The following is a 22,633-nucleotide window of genomic DNA, read 5'->3' as shown; positions in this document are numbered from 1 at the left end:
ATCTAGAAAAATTCTCAAACTCAGCCATTGTAACAGTTCGGCTCTATTTTATTTTATTTAAAAAAAACAACATGCTTATTTAGGTACAGGTATATAAATACACAAATGCTTTTACAAAGTACAAAATATGAACATTTTGTTTGAAGTAGTAGTAAACAATGAGAAGCAATGTACAATAAATACTAAAGCATATTGTGCTGGTCACAGGGATCTTCAGAATTCTTTACAAAGTAATAAGGGCAATGAAGCATCAATTGTGTCAAGGAATTTGGCTATTTTTGGTTCAGCTTTACTCTTAGCATTTCATTCATGAACATTCAGAGTTAAGTGAATAACCCTGTATGAAACATATTTGGTATTGGTTAATTGTTAAAAAGGTCGGTTAATTGTTAAAAAGGTCTTCAGACTTTTTAAAGGGACACTCCAGGCACCCAGACTACTTCTGCCCATTGGAGTGGTCTGGGTGCCAACTCCCACCATCCTTAACCCTGCAAGTGTAATTATTGCAGTTTTTATAAACTGTAATAATTACCTTGCAGGGTTAAGTCCTCCTCTAGTGGCTATCTATCAGACAGCCACCAGAGGGACTTCCGTGTTATTAAAACACAAAAAGTGTTTTAAACGACACTGGACATCCTCACGCAACGCATGAGGAACTCCAGCATCGCCGGAATCCCCATAGGAAAGCATTCGATAATGCTTTCCTTTGGGGAGGTCTAATGCGTGCTTGCGGCCATTGCCGCGTATGCGCATTAGGTCTCCCCCCCCAGCTGACTTCAGTGGGGGAGGAGTGTGGGCGGAGCCTGACCCAGCGCCAAAGATCATCGGCGCTGGATTCAGGTAGGTCACTGAAGGGGTTTTAACCCCTTCGGCAACATAGGATGGGAGGTGGGAGGGAGGGGGCACTGCAGGGTCCTGCAGTGTCAAGAAAAGGGATATGTTTTCCTGGCACTGGAGAATGCCTTTAAGTCCTTTAGGTGTTGACTTATCTACGTTTACAGTTATGTGTCCACAACTCTGCCTTGGCAGGATTGTGATCACTTAAACCTGCGTACTTACAGTAACGTGTAGGACACATTTTCACTGAACAGAACTTTTATTGTAAAAGCATTGTTAAAATGTATCGCGGTGGTGGGATTGTCATTAACAGCTCATTGGCCGCTGTAAACGTATTGATCAATATAAAACAATCAATTGTAATTCATCCCCACATCTGTAACATTATGACAACATATTACTTACGCAGAATTCTATGCGTTTTGGAGATGATAACCACTGGCGTTATAACATCCTGGATGTTGATTACAGGAAGAGTCTGCTTGTGTAACTAGTTTCTCACTTTTGATTTGTTCTATGAATTATCTTGCAGGCTTTTTAGTGTCATATTGGAACAGTTTTCTCACAAGCAAGGGGATGCTCATCACATGAGTGGGAAACCTGGAGGGTTTGATGTGAAGGCCCTCCGGGCATTTCGCGTTTTGAGGCCTCTTAGACTCGTGTCTGGAGTCCCAAGTAAGCACTGAATTGTACTCTTTCTCTAAACACTGAATTTTACTTATAATAAGCACTGAATTGTACTTGTTCTTTTCTTTCGGTCTTTTGCAGTGGCTCATTTGCACATTCTTTACGATATATGTGTTGGCTTGCATACCAAAATGTATACAATATAGGATTTTCATCCTACTTCGTATGCTAATTCACTTCATTTGGAAAGAATAGGCAGATTAGGCTGTGGAAAGTAATTACGGGGTCTTTTCACTAAGCTCAAATTAAATCAAACTTTGGGTTTAACCTTAAGTCAGTTCAGCTACTGTTTCCTTGAACTCAGCAATTCAACTCAGCAGGATCACCTGACCAGCTTCAAAGTTACGTCAATGCCAGTACATATTATAAAATGTACATACCAAACCAACATTTGGCCTTCTTTAGTTTTATATTGTGTGAACAGTTGGCTATATCAAAAAACATGTTGGGTGAGTTTATCAGGGTTATACACTAAAGTGAGAATTAAAAATGAATTTCAAATGAATTTAAAATTTAAGTTCAAAATAGCCAAACTGAATTAAATCTCTAAGTTAGCTATGCTTTCAGTTCAATCACTCTGGCGTTACATTTTAAATTTACTTTGAATTCACTTTGAATTTTCCTTTTAGTAAATAACCCTGCATGACTGACTGTACAAACTGATTTCTAGGAGAGAAGAACAGACGCATATGGGTCCTAAAAATTAACTGTCCCCCCTAATGAAGTGTACTGGGAGGTATTGAAGTTTCTGTCTTAAACCAGTGTCAAGAACAATCACTCATGGTCCAACAAGAGCTGGTTGGCCAGATATCTTCTGCTTACTGCATTAAAACACATTTTATATATAGGAGAAGATTAAAGGACACAAAGATCTATGTATCATTCTACTAAATGTCACCAGGCAGCATCTCTTGTGTTTTTATTGACAATATATATTTCTACACTACAGGACACAACCATAACTTAAGACTACATAACCAAACTTTAAAGTACATAACTAGAAAGTACTAGTACTTAAAAATATGTCCTTAACATGCTACCTGCATCTTCCATCAGACTTTCGGGCTCTAAGGATCAGGTTGTGATGATACAAGCGGCCATCTGTTGTTCAAGGTTAACTAAAATAACAATAGCCAGCAGAGGCGTGAAGATAAATAGAGGCGTGAAGATGCCAGATTGCATGATCCAGCTCTGATATGTAGACGTGTAGAGTAGAGTGTTTCTTTTTTTTAATTGCTATGTATTAATCATTTCACTTTGTCTTCTAGGTTTACATATTGTGTTGAATTCTATCATGAAAGCCATGGTTCCCCTACTGCACATTGCTCTGTTAGTCCTGTTTGTCATCATCATCTATGCAATCATTGGTCTGGAACTGTTCATTGGTCGAATGCACAAGACCTGCTTCTACGTTGACTCTGGTACGTTCCTCTATCTATTCTGGAGCTGAGTGCCTCTATCTTACCTCCTTGTCAAGTATTAGCATTAGTAGCCAGCTTTAAGGGAATAGAGAGAGAGAAGGACCTTTTTCTGGTTCTCATCCTCCAATGCAATGTGTGCCTTGGCTGTGCCAGGACTGAACTGGGTTGTGATGCATTTGCTAAATCTTTAATATAAATTTAAAAGAAAACAAGCATCATATCAAAAAATGTTAACATAAGTTCTAGGTGATTTTTAATGTTTTATTCAGTGGTATAAATTCCAGAGAAGTGACGATTCCTCTTTAAGAATTGTAATGTCCAAGGTGGCTACCTCCATATCAAGTTGTTATCACTCCTGCATTTATTATAGCTTGGTTAAATCAATCTTTCAGATAATACGCCCACATAAAGGTGGGGTATTAAAGAAGCATACTACAAGGTTGTATTAAAATGAGATATAGTTTTTGATCACCGTACAATATTTTTGAAGTTCTATCTATCACATGTCGCTTTTCATTATGGCAGACTTAGTTTCCGAGGAAGAGCCAGCGCCCTGTGCTTTCTCCGGACATGGAAGACAGTGTCACTTGAACAACACAGAGTGCAGGGGCAAGTGGGAAGGACCCAATGGGGGGATTACAAATTTCGATAATTTCTTCTTTGCAATGCTGACTGTTTTCCAATGTATCACAATGGAGGGATGGACAGATGTCCTTTACTGGGTACGTACCAAAATAATGGAGCAATTTTGGCCAACTACAGTTAAATGCATTGTATGTTTAATTTGTAATTCACAGGGAGAGATACAGGAGAAGGAGGATTAACATAAACATTTGTAGAAAACAGAAAATGTAGAATAGTGATCTTTTGATGGGTAGATGAGGAATACAACATGTGAAGTGCATTCGGAGAAGAAGTGAGAAAATAAAGGCTTGCTGATTTATGGGTGATAAAGAGGAGTTGGGGAATGATGTTAATTGTTTATTTATTAATGAATCTGAACATTCTCACTTCTCCTGGATGCATGCGGTTTATTTGCTAAACAATGAACAGTGGTGAAACAAGAACTGCATTGCATAATTTACACCAGGTTAACTGTAGAGGTTACTAATTTGGCTAAAATTTTGCATTTTGGTTTCCAGTTCATCGCAGTTCAAAGTCTCGTAAATAAACCTCCAGTGGATTTGTTGTTGTTCCTATGCATAGCTCTCTGCCTGATTAATGCATTATGGTCTATCCTTTAAACCATGAATTATGGAGAATTTATCAGGGAACTACAAATTTGGATTCATTCACAGCTCTATTGTACCTTTCAAATGACCAAATAATGTTTGTTTTGAGGTGTAAAATTCGGCACAGTACATTTTCCAGGCCTTGCTTAATGCCATTCATTTCTGCGTTTCAGATGCAAGACGCAATGGGTTACGAGCTTCCATGGGTGTATTTTGTCAGCTTGGTTATTTTTGGATCTTTCTTTGTCTTGAACCTTGTGTTGGGTGTGTTGAGTGGGTGAGTTGTTGTTTTTTTTTATGTTATTTTTTTTTATTAATTATCCATACAAAAAAAGGGACACGTTGTGTAATTAATAACACTTGCTATACAAAATGTAATCTACAAAGAATACATGTAATAATACGTAATGACCAGATTATAAACCATTGTACATAAAATGTGCCCTGTAGGCAAAATAAAAATAGACAACAGACTTAGACAAACATTGGACAGACAAAACAAAACAAAAATGGACAATACGTTTTTTCATATATCCCTTAAATCAATGGGTGAGTACCCAAGGGGGAGTCCTCGAGGAAGTATGAGATCCTGGGTGCAACCCTACATCAGACTGATACAAGTATGGAATAGAAAAGAACCAACCACCATAATCACCCTTTAGAGGTTCTCTATTAAATTTAGCCATGAAATCAACACATCTTGGGGAACCTTAGTGATGCCTATTTCCATTGTTAGCTGAAATTTGAGCTGTTCCTTAACCAGAGACCAAATTGAAACAATGGGTGATTTCCATTGTCTGGCTATCATATTTTTGCAGCTAGCAATATGTGAGTAACCAAGGGGGTATGATTTCCAAAAACATGTCTGACATAAGGCTGTAATAGAAATAGTTCAGGACAAAATTAAAAAGGTTTACTAATTTAACTCTTACTCTTGATCACACTCCAGAACAGCTGGATAGGAGGGCACTCGCACCATATAAGTAAAAATGTGCCTCTATGGTCCCCACATCTCCAGCAGCTGATGTGTACTTGATATGAACACATCTTGGATAATCTACATTGAACCAAGTACTACCTATTTAAGATCTTGTAGTGGCTCTCCTATAGGTTGCGACAGTGAATGGTTTTATACACCTCATTCCAAGAGTTCCTCCATTCATCACAACTAGTTTGAATATTTAGATCTATGTCTAATTTCTTAATACTGAGTTTGATAGGTCTATCAGGATCTCTACTAGCCAGTTCTAGACAACCAGCTACTATCTTTGTTGGAGTAGGTTTTTTCAATAGCTTTTCCAATACATTTAATTTATTCGATTTTTCATTAGATAAGTGGCTATGCAGGAAACCCTTTATTCTTAGATAGTTAAGATTTCTTTACTATCTAGGTTATATTCAGTGCTCAGTGAGTAGAAGTCTTTCAAATTGTTGTTATTTATTAAATTGCTTATTTTTAAGAGACCACATTTAATCCAATTTTGTATGTTATGGTCAACTATATTATAATATAGATAAATTCTAGTAAGGCAAGTAATTATTGTTGAGTGGGTGAGTTTATGGACTGTCTCATGGTGACATTACTGTGATATGGTTTTAATCCCGGAAGGGTTTAGGCTGCTCAAGCTCTCTGTAGCCTCCAGGCCAGTAATGAACACACTTGACTCTTAGATCTGTGCAATGTCAAATTCCCACAATGCACATTCAACCTTTTGGCTAAGTGAGCATCATGGGAAATTTAGTTAAATTTAGTTCACAAACTTCTAGGCTGCCAACATTTGCCATTGCTACCTTAGATGGACACCATAATGGGAGAGCTCTGATATATAGAGTACATAAAGTATATACAAAATGCTGTATTTTCTCTTTATAGTTTGTATTCAATATATGATAGTTCAGCTCTGGTTTTAATCGGGAAATGTTGTCCAGTGACAAACATATTTCAATGAAAGGAATCCACCATTAGGTTAACAAAATATATTTGCCCAGGACATTTTTCTTAGTTCCTTACTCCCACACGCTACTTACCTCAAAATCCCATTTTCTGTTCAGTGAATTTTCTAAGGAAAGAGAAAAAGCCAAAGCTCGTGGAGACTTTCAGAAGTTGCGGGAGAAACAACAGATGGAAGAAGATCTGAAGGGATATCTTGATTGGATAACGCAGGCTGAGGACATTGAACCAGAGAGAGAAGAGGGAGAAGACAGACATAACCGTGAGTGTCAGAGTACAACTTATTAAATAGGACACTTATAGTTATGAAGTAACAATGCTTCACATAGGTAATCTTTTTTGAGTGGTAGCACAACCAGAATTCTAGAACAAAGGGGCCTAGCAGTTAGAATGCATCTCACTGTCTTTAGGTTTCAGATCTTAACTGATAAGATAACATGAACCATACACCAACCTACCTCTTACTCCATGCTTACTCTAACTCTAACCGTACACCTATCCTAACCTTACCCTTTAAGAAACTAACCCAGCTTTAATCATTACACGCCACTAACAAGCCTATACAAACTCCACCCCTACACCAACCATAATGATAACCCTAACACTAGCTCAGTGGGATTCCATCTACTGACATCAGTACTAACATCAGCAGATGGATTTCCCAGCCGCACTGTAAAGGAGCACTCATTATGAGCACTCGTCATGCTTTTATTATGGGAGGCAGATCTACTGCATTCATCCCTGACAGCAGTGGGGTATACAGAGAGCCCCTACCAGGATCTTTTCAGACGTGAGGGGTCTCCCCTCTGTTTGGAGGCAAGATGATAATCACCAGGGATGAACACAATCGCTCAGCCTTGGTGAAATTAATGGATTTAAAGGGCTTTATGCAGCACTCACTTTAAGGGCTACATACAGCTCACTAAATATGGCCCAAGCTGGCAGCGGGCCGCCCCAGGTATCGATTGATTCTTGGTTCTCCACATTGCAAGTATGGATTTCACCTCGCTTGCACCAAAAGCAAAGGACATTCCATGCCATCCTAACAGCATTAAAGCCTGCTAATTTTAGGATGGCATGGGACATCTTAATATCATTAAAGGTTAATTGGTCAAAATGTATGGCCTGGAAAGAACACTACATGGTGACTGCAGTGGTGGGTGCAGGAATGCCCTGGCACCCCCATGGGTAAGTAGTAAATCTATTTGCAAACTCTCTGTTAATGCTCTCAGCCAAAGTACTTGCCCTGAATTGTGAGGCTTGGCTCATTGGAGCTAACAGAAGATCATTGAAGGAGCTCATGGCTTCAGAGGAGGATGGGACCAGCACCTGGCAGGTACATTGGAAAGTCGTTGAACTGTTTGTAAACTGTTTGACTACTTACCCTGGGAGGACACCAAGTCTCTCCTGGAACCATAACCATTACAGTGAGCTGTAGTGGTTATGTTGCTTGGAGTGATCCTTTAAGCATCATCTGGTAAAACCTATGAAAATGGTAAAATATTTAATATGTTTAAAAGTTAGCTTTTTACCCTCCTTGTCTGCTTTTTCCAGTTGGACAAGAGGGTTTTCTGTGTTAACTATGGTAATCCCTAATTTTGTTTGTGCGATTCCCTGTGCTTACAAGTATGTACAACCTGACAAATAGCTCTTATGATCCTAAACATCTTTGTGAATTGTGGCAAGATGAACTTAGTAAGTGGAGGGGGCGGGGGGATCGGCTTACAAGTGCAGTTGATATCAATGTGGACATGACCCCAATGAAGGCGGCTCGCTCAAACTGGTTTGTTTGGCAGATGTAAATCTGGTTTTATTTAATTAAACTGTGCACAGCACTAAACAATTCATCTTTAACCCTTTAATGATCAATGTCATGTCAGTATTCTCATGATAAAAAAGACTTACTAATCTCTGCTCTTGGAAGGGCTAAACAAATTGTTAAAATGGAGCTGAGGCACAAAAAATGGAGCTGGAATTAATACCTCAAGACTAGTTATGGTGAAGGTTCTGGCTTGGAGTTGAATAGTACAGTTGGTTATCAGGAGAATAAAGAATATCATTAATCACGCATTTCTCTATCCTGATGATCAGTTTATGCCTCCAGTCAATGAATGATGTTCAGAGTTGGACAAGTGATATTGTAAAGCGTAGAATGGGCAGGAGGTGTGCCAGATGTGCCCTAGTGTAGCCTAATGCAGTGCCAAAATGTCCTCAATGTCCCCACTTATAATCTCTCTAGGTACTTTTGCATGAGTTTGGGCTGGCTAGTTAAGTTTTCAAAGAAAATCAATGTTTACACCTTGTTATCACTAAAGCAAACAATGTGCATTTTGAACTAACTAACTAACTAACTAACTGACAAGCAACACTTATTCTTGAGTTTGACCTGCATCCCGATCATATTCTTATCCTGTGGTACCTATCTTGGGGACTACGGGTCTCTGTGAAGTACCTTTCTTATGATGCCACACAATGTTGTTCAATTTGTCCCACTGCATTCATACATTGCCTTTCTAATGTGATCTTACTTGCTTCATTTTTTAGTCCTTGTTCTAAATGTTCTAGAATGATACCATGGGGCTCCAGCCATCTTCTTCTTGAACCTCTCTGTTTTTAGGAAGAATATCTGCAAGTCTTTGATGAGAGGCCAGACTAACGCTAAATGGTGCCTGTTTATCTGGGTCTTTGTCTGTATGTTTCCAGATATTTTTTTTTGCCTCTTGTGGACTGTTTTATCCCTCTCTCATGAAATCATTTCACGTTCCGCGTGACTGTGTATTAATTATGTGTATAAACCGTTTGTTTGTGAAGTGCAGCGTGTCCGTCTGTCTCTCACTTGCAGTCGTCCATCTGTCTCTTACTTACAGGCGTCACTCTGGCTGATTTGACTGGCAGGAGGAGGGGGAGACTTCAATGGTTCATGCATCCTAACCATTCCACAGAGACCCACAGTAACTCTCTTCCTTGTGTGGCCTGTGATTTGTGGTCTTGTTGTATTGTGACTAGTTCTTCCCATTATACTGGGGTCGCCAGGCTGTGTTGACCAGAGTCACCTGCCTCCACCACTCCCAGTGATTTGTGATTCCCCCTAGTAATGTGTTTTGTGCTGTGTTGTCGTGGTTCTTGTGACTAGAGCTAGTTACAGCTAAAATTGTGCGAATATTGACAAAGTGGGGGCAAAATGTCCTCATAGACATCATTAGAACTTGTTAGTACGTGCAACTGTAGATCTGTAGATGAAAACTCTCAGTGTTTTCGTACTCATTGGCCACAGATTAACTGGTATATATGGTTCTGCATGAGGCCCTCTAATGGGCCACACAGCTGAATGTGGCTTTTCTGGCCACTGATGTGCGTATGCAGAGGTTTTGGGTCCGAAAGGAACATTTTTATGGCTCACAGGTACAGGTAACCTATCTAACAACTCAATTGTCTAAATAAATGTTTTTTAGGAGGATATCTATTACTTATAGGAAAACAAAGTTAAGTTACGATTTTCTAACTCATAAATATGATGGTCAAAGCTGATGTAAGATTTAAATAACTAATCTGTCCAGCAATAAGAGTTCCTAAAACCGCTTGACTAATTATTCATGGCTCCTTCTGAGGATAACATTGTGCAACCCAATAGGATTAAAGGGGTTAATATGTCAATGGGGTAAAGCATATATATTTTTTTCTTCTTCCCATTTTATAGTAATTAGTAACTAACCAACTAATTCTGAAGATTCCCAAGTATTTGTTGGAAGTAATATCTCATTATGAAGTATTCCAAAAATAAGGAAAGGTTTGGTTTCTGAGGGCTAACAGTTTGATAGGGTTAGGGAAGGATTGGTACCGACCGTCAGAATGTTGGCCTGCATCTCCCTCAATGCTTCACTTGAGTTGTAATTTAATAATAGCTATTATTATTATTACTATGTTATTATTTATATAGCGCCAACAAATTCCGCAGTGCTTTACAGTGTTGCCCTGCCTCAAACTGAGGAATCAGTACAACTGAGATATCAATTGGCATAAATGATGTCATTTGAATAGATAATAATCTAAAACCAACCACATGGTCCAGGTTAAACTGAACATTGTACAAAGACAATGTAATTAGTAACAATATTGTACATTTTTTGAGAACAAAGAGGTGATTGTAAATTGGATTGATATTCGTCAGTGAGAGCTATTTTACGTAGTCAAAGATGGAGTTGAAAAGAGTTTTAAAAAGTTAGGGAAATTACTTTATTACAGTAAGACAAGGAACATCTTCATATATGTGATGAGTGTGTGAAATTAGGGTTACATATGCCAGTAGTCAGGAGGCCGGCAGTTACGGCAAAAGGATTTTCGAAACAAAATGTAACATGGAACTCAAGAAATAGAACTATATCAGATCCAGGAACATCAAAAATATCACAAGTTGCCTATAAAGCTTGGGGTGCCAAATTTCAGACATTGTAAAACTGGCCATGGTCAGTTGATTGACTCTAGAACTTAAATGTCAAATTCAATCTCTTGGACTTTGTATAAGCTCTCCAGTTGAAAGGAGGTAAAAGAAAAGATAAATATCTTGGCATCAAAACATTTATCCATTAAGGGATAAATATTGGGAAAGGATCTGGCAAAGTGCTATATCACAGCTCAAATGTACGTTATGTACATTTGAGGGAGGGGAAAGATTTTTCTTTATGGGTCATCAATCTTGGTGAATGATAATTTTGCCAGTTCTTGTGTTCTTTATGCTTTATTGGATTCCCTATTTTATTGTTTTATTGAGAATGTTTTATTGAATTGTCTATTTTGTAACCACAATAAAACTAGAAATAACTCAAAATAATCTGCTTTCTCCCACTGTTTGTCCACCCCATCTCCAGCAAGCCTTCCTGCCAGCGAGACAACTTCGCTCAACACGGAGAATATAGACGATGAGCATACCAATTGCTGCTCATTATGCATGTGGGTATTTATACAATCTATGAACCCAAAGCTCTGTGCGTGTAACTGTATCCGTAAAACTCATGTGTCTGCGATTGTTAAATCTGATTATAAAACTCTGCCACTCAACAAACACGTGACAACGTGTGATATACTGTAGAATAGCAGATATTACACGTAAGTATTATCCCCAACTATAAAATGCTGTATCTGCTCACGGTACACGTGAATGTTATTTGGAATTAAAAAAACTACAGCTTTGCTCACTGTGTTTGAGAATTACTTCGAATTATGTACTTTCCAGTTCACAATATGGATCTAATGTATAATAAAAATAAAAAAACTGTGGACTGTCTATCTCTTTATCTATCAATTGACTATGAATATCTAGGAACTATGCACTTAACTCATGAATGGTATTTTTTACTTTAAAAAATTTATAATAAAAATTCTGTAGATTCTTCACAGGCGGGTTTTACTACTCAAACTGAGTTAGCATGTCATTTGAATATCATATTAAATAAAGTATATGTAGTAGCAAGCAATATAAATATAACACTGTATCTTAAACTTATATCACGGTTTAATCTCGACCCATTTCTAATGCTATGTTGTCTATCTTCCTAGGAGCAAGATTTGCCAAACTGGATGCTGGTTAGTATTATATAGACATTGGTTTGATACTGTTGTTCAGCATAGCACAATATGGTGTCACTAGTAGTAAGCTAGTAATAATAGCCAATGGGAATTCATTTATAGATCAGAGATAGTCAAATTTTAGCTTGATTATAGAGACAGTGTTTTTTTGTAAATTTATATTAGCTTGTAGACTAATTCTAGAAAGTGCAAGAGCTAAATCAGGCTTTGTGTACCAGACATAATATATATTACCATAGGCCTTAGGATTCATTCTACTGATCTATAATCCACATTTTGCAAAGAATTATGGATGTCGAAATCTATAATATAGGGGATTATATATAAAACACTGTCATATTCTCTTTGCCATTTGCACCAGTTCTGTGTGAATGCACAACTAACTTATATATAATATTGTTACTCCACATTTATACATTGATGATATTTTTCCCGTCTTTTCTATAATATGCCAAAATAATCCGTCTTTTTGCCACTTTTTATTCCTTTTTCAGATATTTTGCTATTTTGTTTTCTTGATGGTTTTACTATAGATGACATTCACTAAGTAAGACAAATTGTTTAAGAGAAAATACAAACAAACCACAAAACGCGTTGGTAATTTGAAGAATTTTCTTTATTCCTTAACCAAAAAGACAAAGCGATTACAATTTCTGCCTAGAGTTAGGTATATTTTGTTACTGAACTTTAAGGAGAGTGGGACCTATTTCTGTTGTTAAATATTTGCATGCATATAAGCCAAATTCCCACATCACATTAGGCATCTTAAAATAGGTTTGATAACACCGAAATCAAGATTATGTACAGTGATTACTGAATGTTCTATGATTTACCTTGGATTTTATTCACAATAAGTAAGTATAAGATTTTTCATGAATTTGGTGTGGTGGAGCTTACTTTCTGCTAAATGAAAGAATTGCCTGTCGGATTGCTCAGAGTGGAAAAGCAAAAGGCCACACATATACATCTATTACATCTTATTGATTTATATTGTATCACACATTTGTGAACCCAAAAAAAACTAAATAAAAAAAAAAAAAAAAATGGAACAAGAAAATAAAGTGATGGAAGAGGCATAAAAAATAATATTTTGGCAGAAATAAGAGATAAAAGGCATCAGGAAAATAGCCTAAATTTGAGCATGACACTTTTCATACACAACCCTTCATTTGTCTAAATATTCAATAACAATATAGTTACTAAGACCACTAAACTCCTATATCCAGCAGATATATTTATTAGTATAGTAATAATATCTCTTTATTCTGTGTGCACAGTCGCAGGTTGAAACGGTGGAATCGGGCTTTCAGACGGAAATGTCGCCTTGCTGTAAAATCCGTCACCTTCTACTGGATGGTTCTAATCCTGGTTTTCCTCAACACTTTGACCATTGCCTCGGAACACTACCGACAGCCGGAATGGTTAACTCAGATACAAGGTGAGAGAAAAAGAAAATGTAGACGAAAGAAACAGGGACTAGAGGATGATCTAGACACCCTTACATTCATTATCATACACCTGTACACAGCTTATTCTTTTTTTTTAAATGGCCTTATAAATCACAAAAAGTCCGGAAATTGGTCACATATGCTTATGGACAAAAAAGGGTTGTTTGTGCCATTTATCTGCCACTAAAACATCTCCTAGACATTTACTTCCTCCCAAACTTGATTTCACTTCCAGCATTTTTCCACGGTCTTTGCGACTTCTTTCTGGGTTGTCAATGAAGAGAAGATGGCCATGTGACCCAGTGGATAGAAATGATGTTGTGAAAATAGATAGATAGATAGTTAATGGTTCACATGGAATTATGGGAAAAGGAGCTCAGAGGACCCATATTGTCTCACCCGTGTTCCATTAAGTAAGTGGTGGTTAATTTATAGACTACATTTATTTATGGTTCCTCATGGTTTAGGTTCCCATAATGGAGAACCATAGTCTACAATTAATAAAGGCTAAGCTTGGCACCCAGATTTATTTGAACTACATTCCCACTGATGCCCTGTCATTCTTACTATTTACATCAGTTGGAGTGCCATAGATAAGCCACTACTGTATTAGAATGTGAGGAGCGGTGATGTTTGCTGGTATTGCATGCTACTTGCATTGACAACAGCAAATTACATTGTAAGATTCTTGTTCTTATCTAGGTTATGCCAACAAAGTGCTGCTGTCACTCTTCACCCTGGAAATGCTCCTGAAGTTGTACAGTCTAGGTTTCCATGCCTATTTTATGTCTTTTTTTAACCGGTTCGACTGCTTTGTGGTATGCGGAGGGATTCTGGAGACTGTTCTGGTGGAATTTCACATCATGTCCCCTCTAGGCATTTCCGTCCTACGCTGTGTGCGCCTCCTGAGGATATTTAAGGTCACGAGGTAAGTTGCACATTGTTGGCATTTGTAATAAATAGCAGGCATGTTGACTTTTTCTATTGATTAACTACAGTTCACACAATCATCTTTAACCTACGGCTCTAGTGGATGTGCTTAATCAACTGTTGGTTGTCTACCTCCCTTATACCCAGGTCCATGTAAAACCGAGTTATGTACATGTGCATCTCAAAAAGGCTATTTGCTAAAGTGAAGATACTTGAGAATGCAAAGTGAATTTTAGATTAATGAAGCAGTTTTAGTGCCAATCAATCTGGCCCCTACAGTCTCACTGCTCAATTCTCTGCCATTCATGTGTCACTTTATTTATGCAGCCTTAGCCACACCTCCCCTGGCTGAGTCTCACATAGCCTCGGTTTAATATTCAATCAGATCTTACAGCGCCGTGTGTTTATTCTAGACGTTTTTTTCTGCTGCTTTGCTAATTGAGCTTTAATCATACGATGGCTCTAGCAAGCTGTTAGCAGAGCAGGAAATAAGAAATGCTAAATGAAACACACTGTGCGATGAGGAAAGCTAAAAGATGAGTCTAGGAAGGTTGTGTAAGTTTCAGTTAGGGAAGGTGTGAAAAGGGCTGCATAAACAAAGTGATTTAACTCCTAAATGGCAGAGAATTGAGCAGTGAGACTGCAGGGGCATAATCTATACACTAAAATCACATCATTAATTTAAAGTTGTTGTGGTGCTAAGTGTCCTTTTAATTTTTTGGCCAAAATAGCCGAATTGGTATTTTTCCACTAATATTTGAAATTAAATAAATGAAAATGTTTATATATCCAGGTCAAAAAGTGCAACATATTTCTTAAAAAACACACCATTGTCTACCTAGGGGTAATTTACCTACTTCCCAAGGAGTCCATACCTACATCCTATATTTAAAAGAAGACAAACTACCACAACAAGAGGACATAGTCTTAATTAGAGGGACAAAGGTTTAAAAATAATATCAGGAAGTTTTACTTTACTGAGAGGGTAGTGGATGCATGGAATAGCCTTCCAGCTGAAGTGGTAAAGGTTAACACAGTAAAGGAGTTTAAACATGCGGGATAGGCATAAGGCTATCCTAGATATAAGATAAGGCTAGGCACTAATTAAAAGTATTTTGAAATATTGGGCAGACTAGATGGGCCGAATGGTTCTTATCTGCCGAAACATTCTATGTTTCTATGTTTCATCTGGGATAGCTAACCTGGACTTTCATTGAAAATATAAATTTCTTTTGTATTTCTCTGTTTATATACTGAGAAAGTGAAACATTTTTTTATTGTTTTTGTCTCTTACCTGATGTATCTTTCTGTTATTGAAAGTACTACACCTGACTGATCACAAACAAAAACGTAAAACATTACTCATAACATATTGACCCAATACTGAAGGTAACATCTTTGATTGAACTGGAGGCGTCAGTTTGTGACTAATATCAAGGCTGTTTGTTTTGTTTTGTGTATCTGGGTAAAGCCATGAAGACTGCAGGATACCACCATACTAACTTAAATTTTCCTAAACACCATGGACAGAACCTGTCAGAACTCAAAGTTGGAGATTTCATGATTATGCAAAATCTTTCTAAATTTATTTCAATTCATATACCTTGCTGCCTAGAACATATTATTTCCCAGCATATAGTTGAATTCTTCTTCCAGAGTGGCTGTTTACAATGTAGTTTTTTTTAGAATTAGTGGAGACATCATGAAGTAGGTTGCGTGCCCAAATAGTGCTCCATGTAATAATTTTCATAGAAGATAGTCTAAAACAGTCTACTAATAAGATATTATTCATTTTCAGGCATATTTCTCAGTTACTATCCATTGATAGGCTTCAGCTGATGCTGTTAGCCTATCACTGGCCTCCAAGCCGGAGACGGAGGAGATAACACAGAGACTAGGAGGATCCTTGACGTATGGAACACTTTGGGGTTCACCTGCTCGTAAACACTTTAGAACCTTAAGATAAAACAACTTCCAGTACATTGTTTCTTTAAGTCTGGTTTGGCTAGAAGCCAGACTTATCTGAACAAAGTCCATGTACAGTGAATGGTTTAAACCAGCTGAGAGTGTGTTTTTAAACAGCCTCACGCTTTTGCATTATATCAGAATTTGTGCAATCACACACGTTCTTGGTTAACTCCATGATCTTTGGCCAGATAAGTGGGGTTCCTGATCAAAGAAGAGCAAGGGTAAGGCAGGAGATGTCCTAAAAAAGATATTTACTTGTATGTAGACATTGCAAAGTAATATAACCACGCAGGAAAGATGCATGTAATATTTTGTTTCAAATAAAATACGATGGCTGTTTTTCTTTCATAAATAGAAGAGCTGATAATCATTACCTCTTTAACCCCTTAAGGACCAAACTTCTGCAATAAAAGGGAATCATGACATGTCACACATGTCGTGTGTCCTTAAGGGGTTAATCTTTTTCTCATTTTCTCTACAGACATTGGGCATCTTTAAGTAATCTGGTGGCATCCTTACTGAACTCCATGAAGTCCATAGCTTCACTGCTGCTTCTGCTTTTCCTCTTCATCATCATCTTCTCCCTGCTGGGCATGCAGCTTTTTGGTGGGAAATTTAACTTTGATGAGACCCAGACCAAGAGAAGCACATTTGACACCTTTCCTCAGGCCTTGCTTACTGTATTTCAGGTGATTATCTTGTTTCCTAACAGACCCAACCAGGGTTGAGCAGGACATGCAGCGTTTCCTCACCGTCACCATAGAGCACACCTAAACCCGTTACAAGATGGCCAACCTCATACTTAAACCATATGCAATATTATCTAATGTAGTTAAAAGTTGTATAGTATGACAGCATATTCTTTTGAGATGTAGATTTGAGGAGTAGTGTGGTTTGGTGTCAATTTAATGTCTAATATTTTAGATGAGTTGAGCCTCTTGTTTGGGCCTGTTTGGGCCTCTTTGGCTTTGTAATCTAGCTGTATGAAATTTTTTAAATGTTTATTGGGTTTTCTCAAACTATATCTACCATTTTCTCGTTCTTGGTTTGGCTATGTGACATCACTAAGATCCTGACTGGTGAGGACTGGAATGCCGTGATGTATGACGGAATCATGGCTTATGGAGGGCCCTTTTTCCCTGGAATGCTTGTTTGCATTTATTTTATTATCCTCTTCATATGCGGCAATTGTATCCTTTCATTGTTTGGCTGTTGTGTAAATTGCAAGCCTGTCCACAGAACAAGGAGGATGAGAGAGTGAATATATCAGCGATAATGAATCCGGTATCTGAATTGATCACATATATAAAATTAAGCTCAGCAGATAATATGTTTGTTCATTACAAACCATTCCACACACTGTTTGTTTATGCTTTTTAAATTTTGATGAGTACACCTCCTCATTGAGAAGGAGTAGGCAACCTTTGGCACTCCAGATGCTGTGGACTACATCTCCCATAATGCTATTACAGCCATAATGCTGGCAAAGCACGAGGGGAGATGTAGTCCACAATATCTGGAATGCAAAAGGTTGCCTAACCCTCTTCTAGAGCTTGAGATTAATATTCATAGAATTTAAATCTTCTGATTTATTGATGTTCGTTTTGCCACCATTTTTCCATGCCTCTGTTGACAGTAGACAGAAAAATTGTGAATCTAAATTAAGTATTATTAATTCAGTTACATTTCAGCTAGAAACATATTTCCTTTAACAAAATGTTTTATTGCTGCCAAATGAATGATGGAACAGCAGATGCTAATAATTATTAGTTTCTTAACTTGATCAAATAGAGCCAACAAATAGGGGACGGGTTTCTTGGGAAAACAGGTTAAAAATGTGACTGATAATAAGATGCACAAAGTATGATTTTTAACTGTAAAAATATAGTGATAAAATATAAGATATAGAATCAGCAATTGGTCATGCAGTGAGACAGTTCATGAACAAATGGAGATGGAAGGTGTAGAGTAGACATATTGGTATAAGTCCTTCTTTTGTGTTGTTAGATATCAAGGAGACTTAAGTAAATAAATAAAAAATGTTAGTACAACAACTTCAGCCACAACTTGCATTGCCATTTCCCAGCATTTGTGTAATTGTGAGATTTCAGTTGTTAGAACATTGGTTAGAACATTATGGGTCGTCATTTATAGATCCCAGAGGAGCAAGATCTTGAATATCAATTTATTTACAGACGTAATCATACGTAGCTAGTCCATAATTTCTGTTGGATTAGGGATACAATTTGGAAACTGGCAGTAATCCAGCCTTCCAGGAACATCAAATGTGAAAGGAGATAGGATTAGGAACAGCTTGGATGCTGCCTTCCCAAACAGACCGACTGTATCAACTTTTATCATGTCTTCTATATAGTGAACCTTCCACCATGTCTTCCCAGTATGGTAATATTTTATATTACACCATGCACTATAACTTGGGATACCACATACACCATGTTTTCCGGGACACATATCATTTATATATATTGACAAGCAACATACAGAAAGTGCTGCCCTGCAGTATGTAGAAGTCAAATGTAGTAAATCAGGTGTTGTTGTGTCTTCAGAGATTTGTTTTTCTGATCATTCTGTGCAGATATCTTACTAAATGTCTTCTTGGCTATCGCTGTGGACAACCTGGCTGATGGAGATAATATCAACAGCAAAGATAAAAAGTGAGAATGGTGATGCATTAAAGGGATACTATAGGCACCAAAACTATTTTAGCTTGCAGGTTCGCCGTCCACCCACAGAGAGACTGCTTAACTATAACTAAATATATGACAAATTGCTTTGCTTTGGATATAGAGCCTTAGCTATGTCTCAATGGTACTTTACTTTTTAACAGGATGCTATGGTTTGTTTTTTTAAATTCTTTATTTTTGCTGTGCATGTGGATACAATCAGGTTTACAATGCCATGGTAATAACAACAAGCATCACAGAAACATATAGTGACATGGCACATCAAAAGATTGCACAGTTTTTTAGTTTAAGTAAATAAGAGCATCAGAATATGCAAACGCATAACTGTAAAATGTAAGACAGGTGTAGGAAAGCCTAGAAATTGTGTCTAAGTATTAAATTACAACTATGCTTAGAGACAAGCAGGGCCCACTAAACACAGGGATTATAGATAGGTACAAAAGCAAGTAAACATGCTAGACTGGTGTACATTGAGATGAGATAAAAATAGGTAAACTTCAAAGCAGAGTGTGAGTCCATGAGTCCACCGTGAAACATTTGATGTCCGTTTTAGTTAGCAAGATTCAGCACCCGTTTGCACGGTGGCAGTGTGGATCAGAATGGTTCCAAATCAGGTATCAATCGGTTCACCTCGGTCTCCACTATCTTGTGTGCAGTATATTGCAGTAAAACCTGCTGACTGGCTCAAGATTATAATGAAATCATCGTGAGGAGCCCAGAAGCTCTTTTAACTTGTGTCTACTCAGTTAGACAGTCAGGCTCCGTGTCAAGCTCACACATTCCACAAAACTATACCTTACCCTCTTAGCATGCTCGACTCACTGTGGACTAGGCTCTGGATACCTATACATATAATTGTTCCAGAAGGAACTCCCGGATATATTCTACACTGTATTTTATGTTATATTTCATGTCACATTTAAGACTATGTACAATGCTCAAGTGTTGCTACTTCCTTGTCTGTGTCAATGGCGCTACCATCCGCTCTACCTCTAAGGCTCGCTGCCTAGGTGTTCTCTTTGACTCCGACCTCTCCTTCACCTTCTTCCCTCATGTACAATCAATCGCCAATCCTGCCGCTTCCATCTCAAAAACATTGTGCGCGTCCGACCCTATTTAACATCTGATACGGCAAAGGTGCTTGTCCATGCTGCTGTCCTCTCTTGCCTTGTCTACTGTAATCCGCTTCTCAGTGGTCTTATGTGTTCCCAACTTGCCCCATTACAGTCTATAATGAATGCGGCGGCGAGGCTTATCTTCCTGTCTGCCCACACCCCCCACGCCTCCCCTTTTGTCAGTCCCTCCATTGGCTTCCTGTAAGACATAGGGCTCAATTTAAGACTCTGACACTGTTTTAGACCAAACCAAGTGTTTGCTTGAGTATCTGCCCCTGTCCAAATATTTAAAGTGAAATGATTTGTGCATGCTGAAGAAATCACACTGACAACAAGTTCAGTTAAAATGAAAACTTCGAAGTGTTTATTGGGGGCGGACACAGCCCCTTAAAAAGGCAAAGAATGCATCGTGTGCAGATATTAAACATAAACTTTTAACTTTACACTTTTTTAAAAGTGTAAGTGTTTTATCTTGATGTACTTCCTCCAAGGTGTGATGTCATCATCATCTAAGGTGTAGCTCCGGATGGAGATGCCATCTTGCTACACGAGGGTCTTGGTCGATGGGAGGGGGTGCTCTAGCAGCCATTTTGAGTAATGAATGAGCACAGGTGCACATAGTGTAACAAGAATATACCCCAACACTCAGGATTCAGCTAAACAGAAGACAACACAGAGGGGAGATACGTCTACCGGACCTTAGAGTGGCCGGACTCGACGTATATAGGAGAAGTACAGAGTCAGGAGCGATCCGAGGTCAAGGGCACAAAGAGACAGCGTAAACTAGGACTAGCCGGGGTCTGGTACACAGTAAACAGCAAGCCGGCAAACAGAACAGATAAGGATAAAGAGATAACGTAGTCAGAAAACAAAGCCAAGGTCAAGTACGAAGGAACACAACTGAATACAACAAGCGCTAAAGGGAACTGAAACAGAAACCACGATCGGGCAAGGAACCAAGGGAAAAAGGTGAGTATAAATAACTAAACATCTATTTTGATTGGTCCCTGTCATCTCCACGCCCCCAAAAGGTAAGTGTATGGGGAGTGTGGCATGACAGGGACCAATCGGAGGCCTTTTCCAATTTAGGCTCCCACTGTCCCTTTAAGAGCGCGCCAGAGACCTGCGGCGCGCTCTTAGAGTCAGGCGGGACACGTGACCGCTTCTCGCGGTCACTGCCCGCCTTACTGTTCCTGCCTTCGGATGAGCCGCGCGCGGCTCGTGCAGCAGCAGGACCGCGCGCGGCTCGAAACAGAGGACCCCGGCCTACCCCTGGAAAGGGTAAGTACCGCTACACATAGTAAATAGACATTTTACTTACACTTATTTCTATCCATCACAACACTAGCTTACAAATCTCTACACAATGCTGCTCCCACCTACTTATCCTCACTAAAACATAAATATGTCCCGTCTAGGCCCCTACGCTTGCTGGAGACCTACGTCTAACCTCTGTTCATACTCCTACCTCTGATGCTTGCCTTAAAGACTTTTTCAAGGACTGCACTGTTCCTATGGAACGCGCTTCCCCTCTCTGTTACACTCTCACCCAATCTCCACTCCTCCAAAAAATCTTTGAAAACGTACTTCTTTATTAAACTGTGAACAGCTTTCCCTCCCGCACCCTGATTCCTCTCCTGAAACTGCCCTTAATGAATACTATTCTACCAACCTACTTTTCTACCCTAACCTTACATATTGTGTCACTACACCCACCTCCCTCTAACATGTAAGCTCATTGAGCAGGGCCCTCGATCCCTCTGTTCATGTACGTCCAACTTGTCTAGTAACAAACACGTGTCTGTTAGTCCACCCTTTGTACAGCGCCACGGAACTTGTTAGCGCTTTATGAATAATAATAATAGTGCTTAATTTCTATTGTATCCCACAGTATTAACTGATGACTGTCCTCAGTCTTTATATAATCTTACTTAAGTTCTGATGTGTTTTATAGTTATGTATCTTACGACACTTTGAAAACCAATTGAATTGTGAATTTGAAAAAAAAGACAACTTTAGCTTAATAAATCAGTTTTGCTGTATAGATCATCAATTTTCTGCCACTTAGGAGTTTTGTTTATATTTTGTTTCTGTTTATGCAGTCCTAGCCACACCTCCGCTGGCTCTGATTAACACAGCCTGCATGAAAATGTGGTTTCATTTTCCATCAGATCTTAAACCATCTGGGGACCCCTGACGGTAACATTGTCACTAAGGATCCAATGGCTGGGAGGGGCAGGCAAAGGTGAGTTTTAGTTACCAGAACCTGTCCCTCCCAAGCACCACCATTGTCTTTGATGCGTGAGAGTTCAGTATTGAGGTCTATGGAGCATCCCGCAAGACTCCATTCCTCCAGAGAAAAAAGTGAATTTCCTTGCAGCCGTCACTGGTGACTGCTGGGGGAAATTACACAGCTTGAAGGTGTTAGCTCCGCCTAGTGTTAAGCAGTGTCGGGTAGAGGAAAAATACTGAGTAGTCCCTACTTTATCTCAGTATATCTTTTGACTGGGATGGAATTTCAGTGAGGGGGTGGGTTGAAAGTGCTGCTTTAACTTACTTAAGAAGTTTTAATCTCCTGCTCTTTAAAATTAACTTTGATAACACATAGGAGGCTCCTTCAAGGTCTAGCAAGCTATTACCAGAGCAGGAGATAAGAAATTCTAAATTTAACAGAATGTGGGGAGATGTGGCTAGGGCTGTATAAGCAAAGTGATTTAACTCCTAGAGAATTGAACTGAACTGAGATCGTAGGGGCA

The 22,633-nt window shown here is 38.6% G+C and overlaps 1 protein-coding gene across 1 annotated transcript in view; it reads left to right on the top strand.

The window, feature by feature from the left end:
• The window catches only part of CACNA1F (calcium voltage-gated channel subunit alpha1 F), a 102,603-nt gene that overhangs the window by 23,855 nt on the left and 56,115 nt on the right, over positions 1 to 22,633 (top strand). Inside the window, exons 6-18 of the mRNA XM_063432517.1 lie at positions 1,370 to 1,512; positions 2,793 to 2,945; positions 3,471 to 3,667; positions 4,351 to 4,454; positions 6,230 to 6,390; positions 8,996 to 9,079; positions 10,994 to 11,075; positions 11,682 to 11,708; positions 12,989 to 13,149; positions 13,862 to 14,087; positions 16,539 to 16,746; positions 17,127 to 17,247; positions 18,654 to 18,732. Coding sequence (XP_063288587.1) covers positions 1,370 to 1,512; positions 2,793 to 2,945; positions 3,471 to 3,667; positions 4,351 to 4,454; positions 6,230 to 6,390; positions 8,996 to 9,079; positions 10,994 to 11,075; positions 11,682 to 11,708; positions 12,989 to 13,149; positions 13,862 to 14,087; positions 16,539 to 16,746; positions 17,127 to 17,247; positions 18,654 to 18,732 — 1,746 coding nt within the window. The remainder of the gene's footprint in view (positions 1 to 1,369; positions 1,513 to 2,792; positions 2,946 to 3,470; positions 3,668 to 4,350; positions 4,455 to 6,229; positions 6,391 to 8,995; positions 9,080 to 10,993; positions 11,076 to 11,681; positions 11,709 to 12,988; positions 13,150 to 13,861; positions 14,088 to 16,538; positions 16,747 to 17,126; positions 17,248 to 18,653; positions 18,733 to 22,633) is intronic.

Source organism: Pelobates fuscus, chromosome 9, assembly GCF_036172605.1.
Source record: "Pelobates fuscus isolate aPelFus1 chromosome 9, aPelFus1.pri, whole genome shotgun sequence".
Lineage (NCBI taxonomy): Eukaryota > Metazoa > Chordata > Amphibia > Anura > Pelobatidae > Pelobates > Pelobates fuscus.
This window is presented reverse-complemented; position numbering and strand designations above follow the sequence as displayed.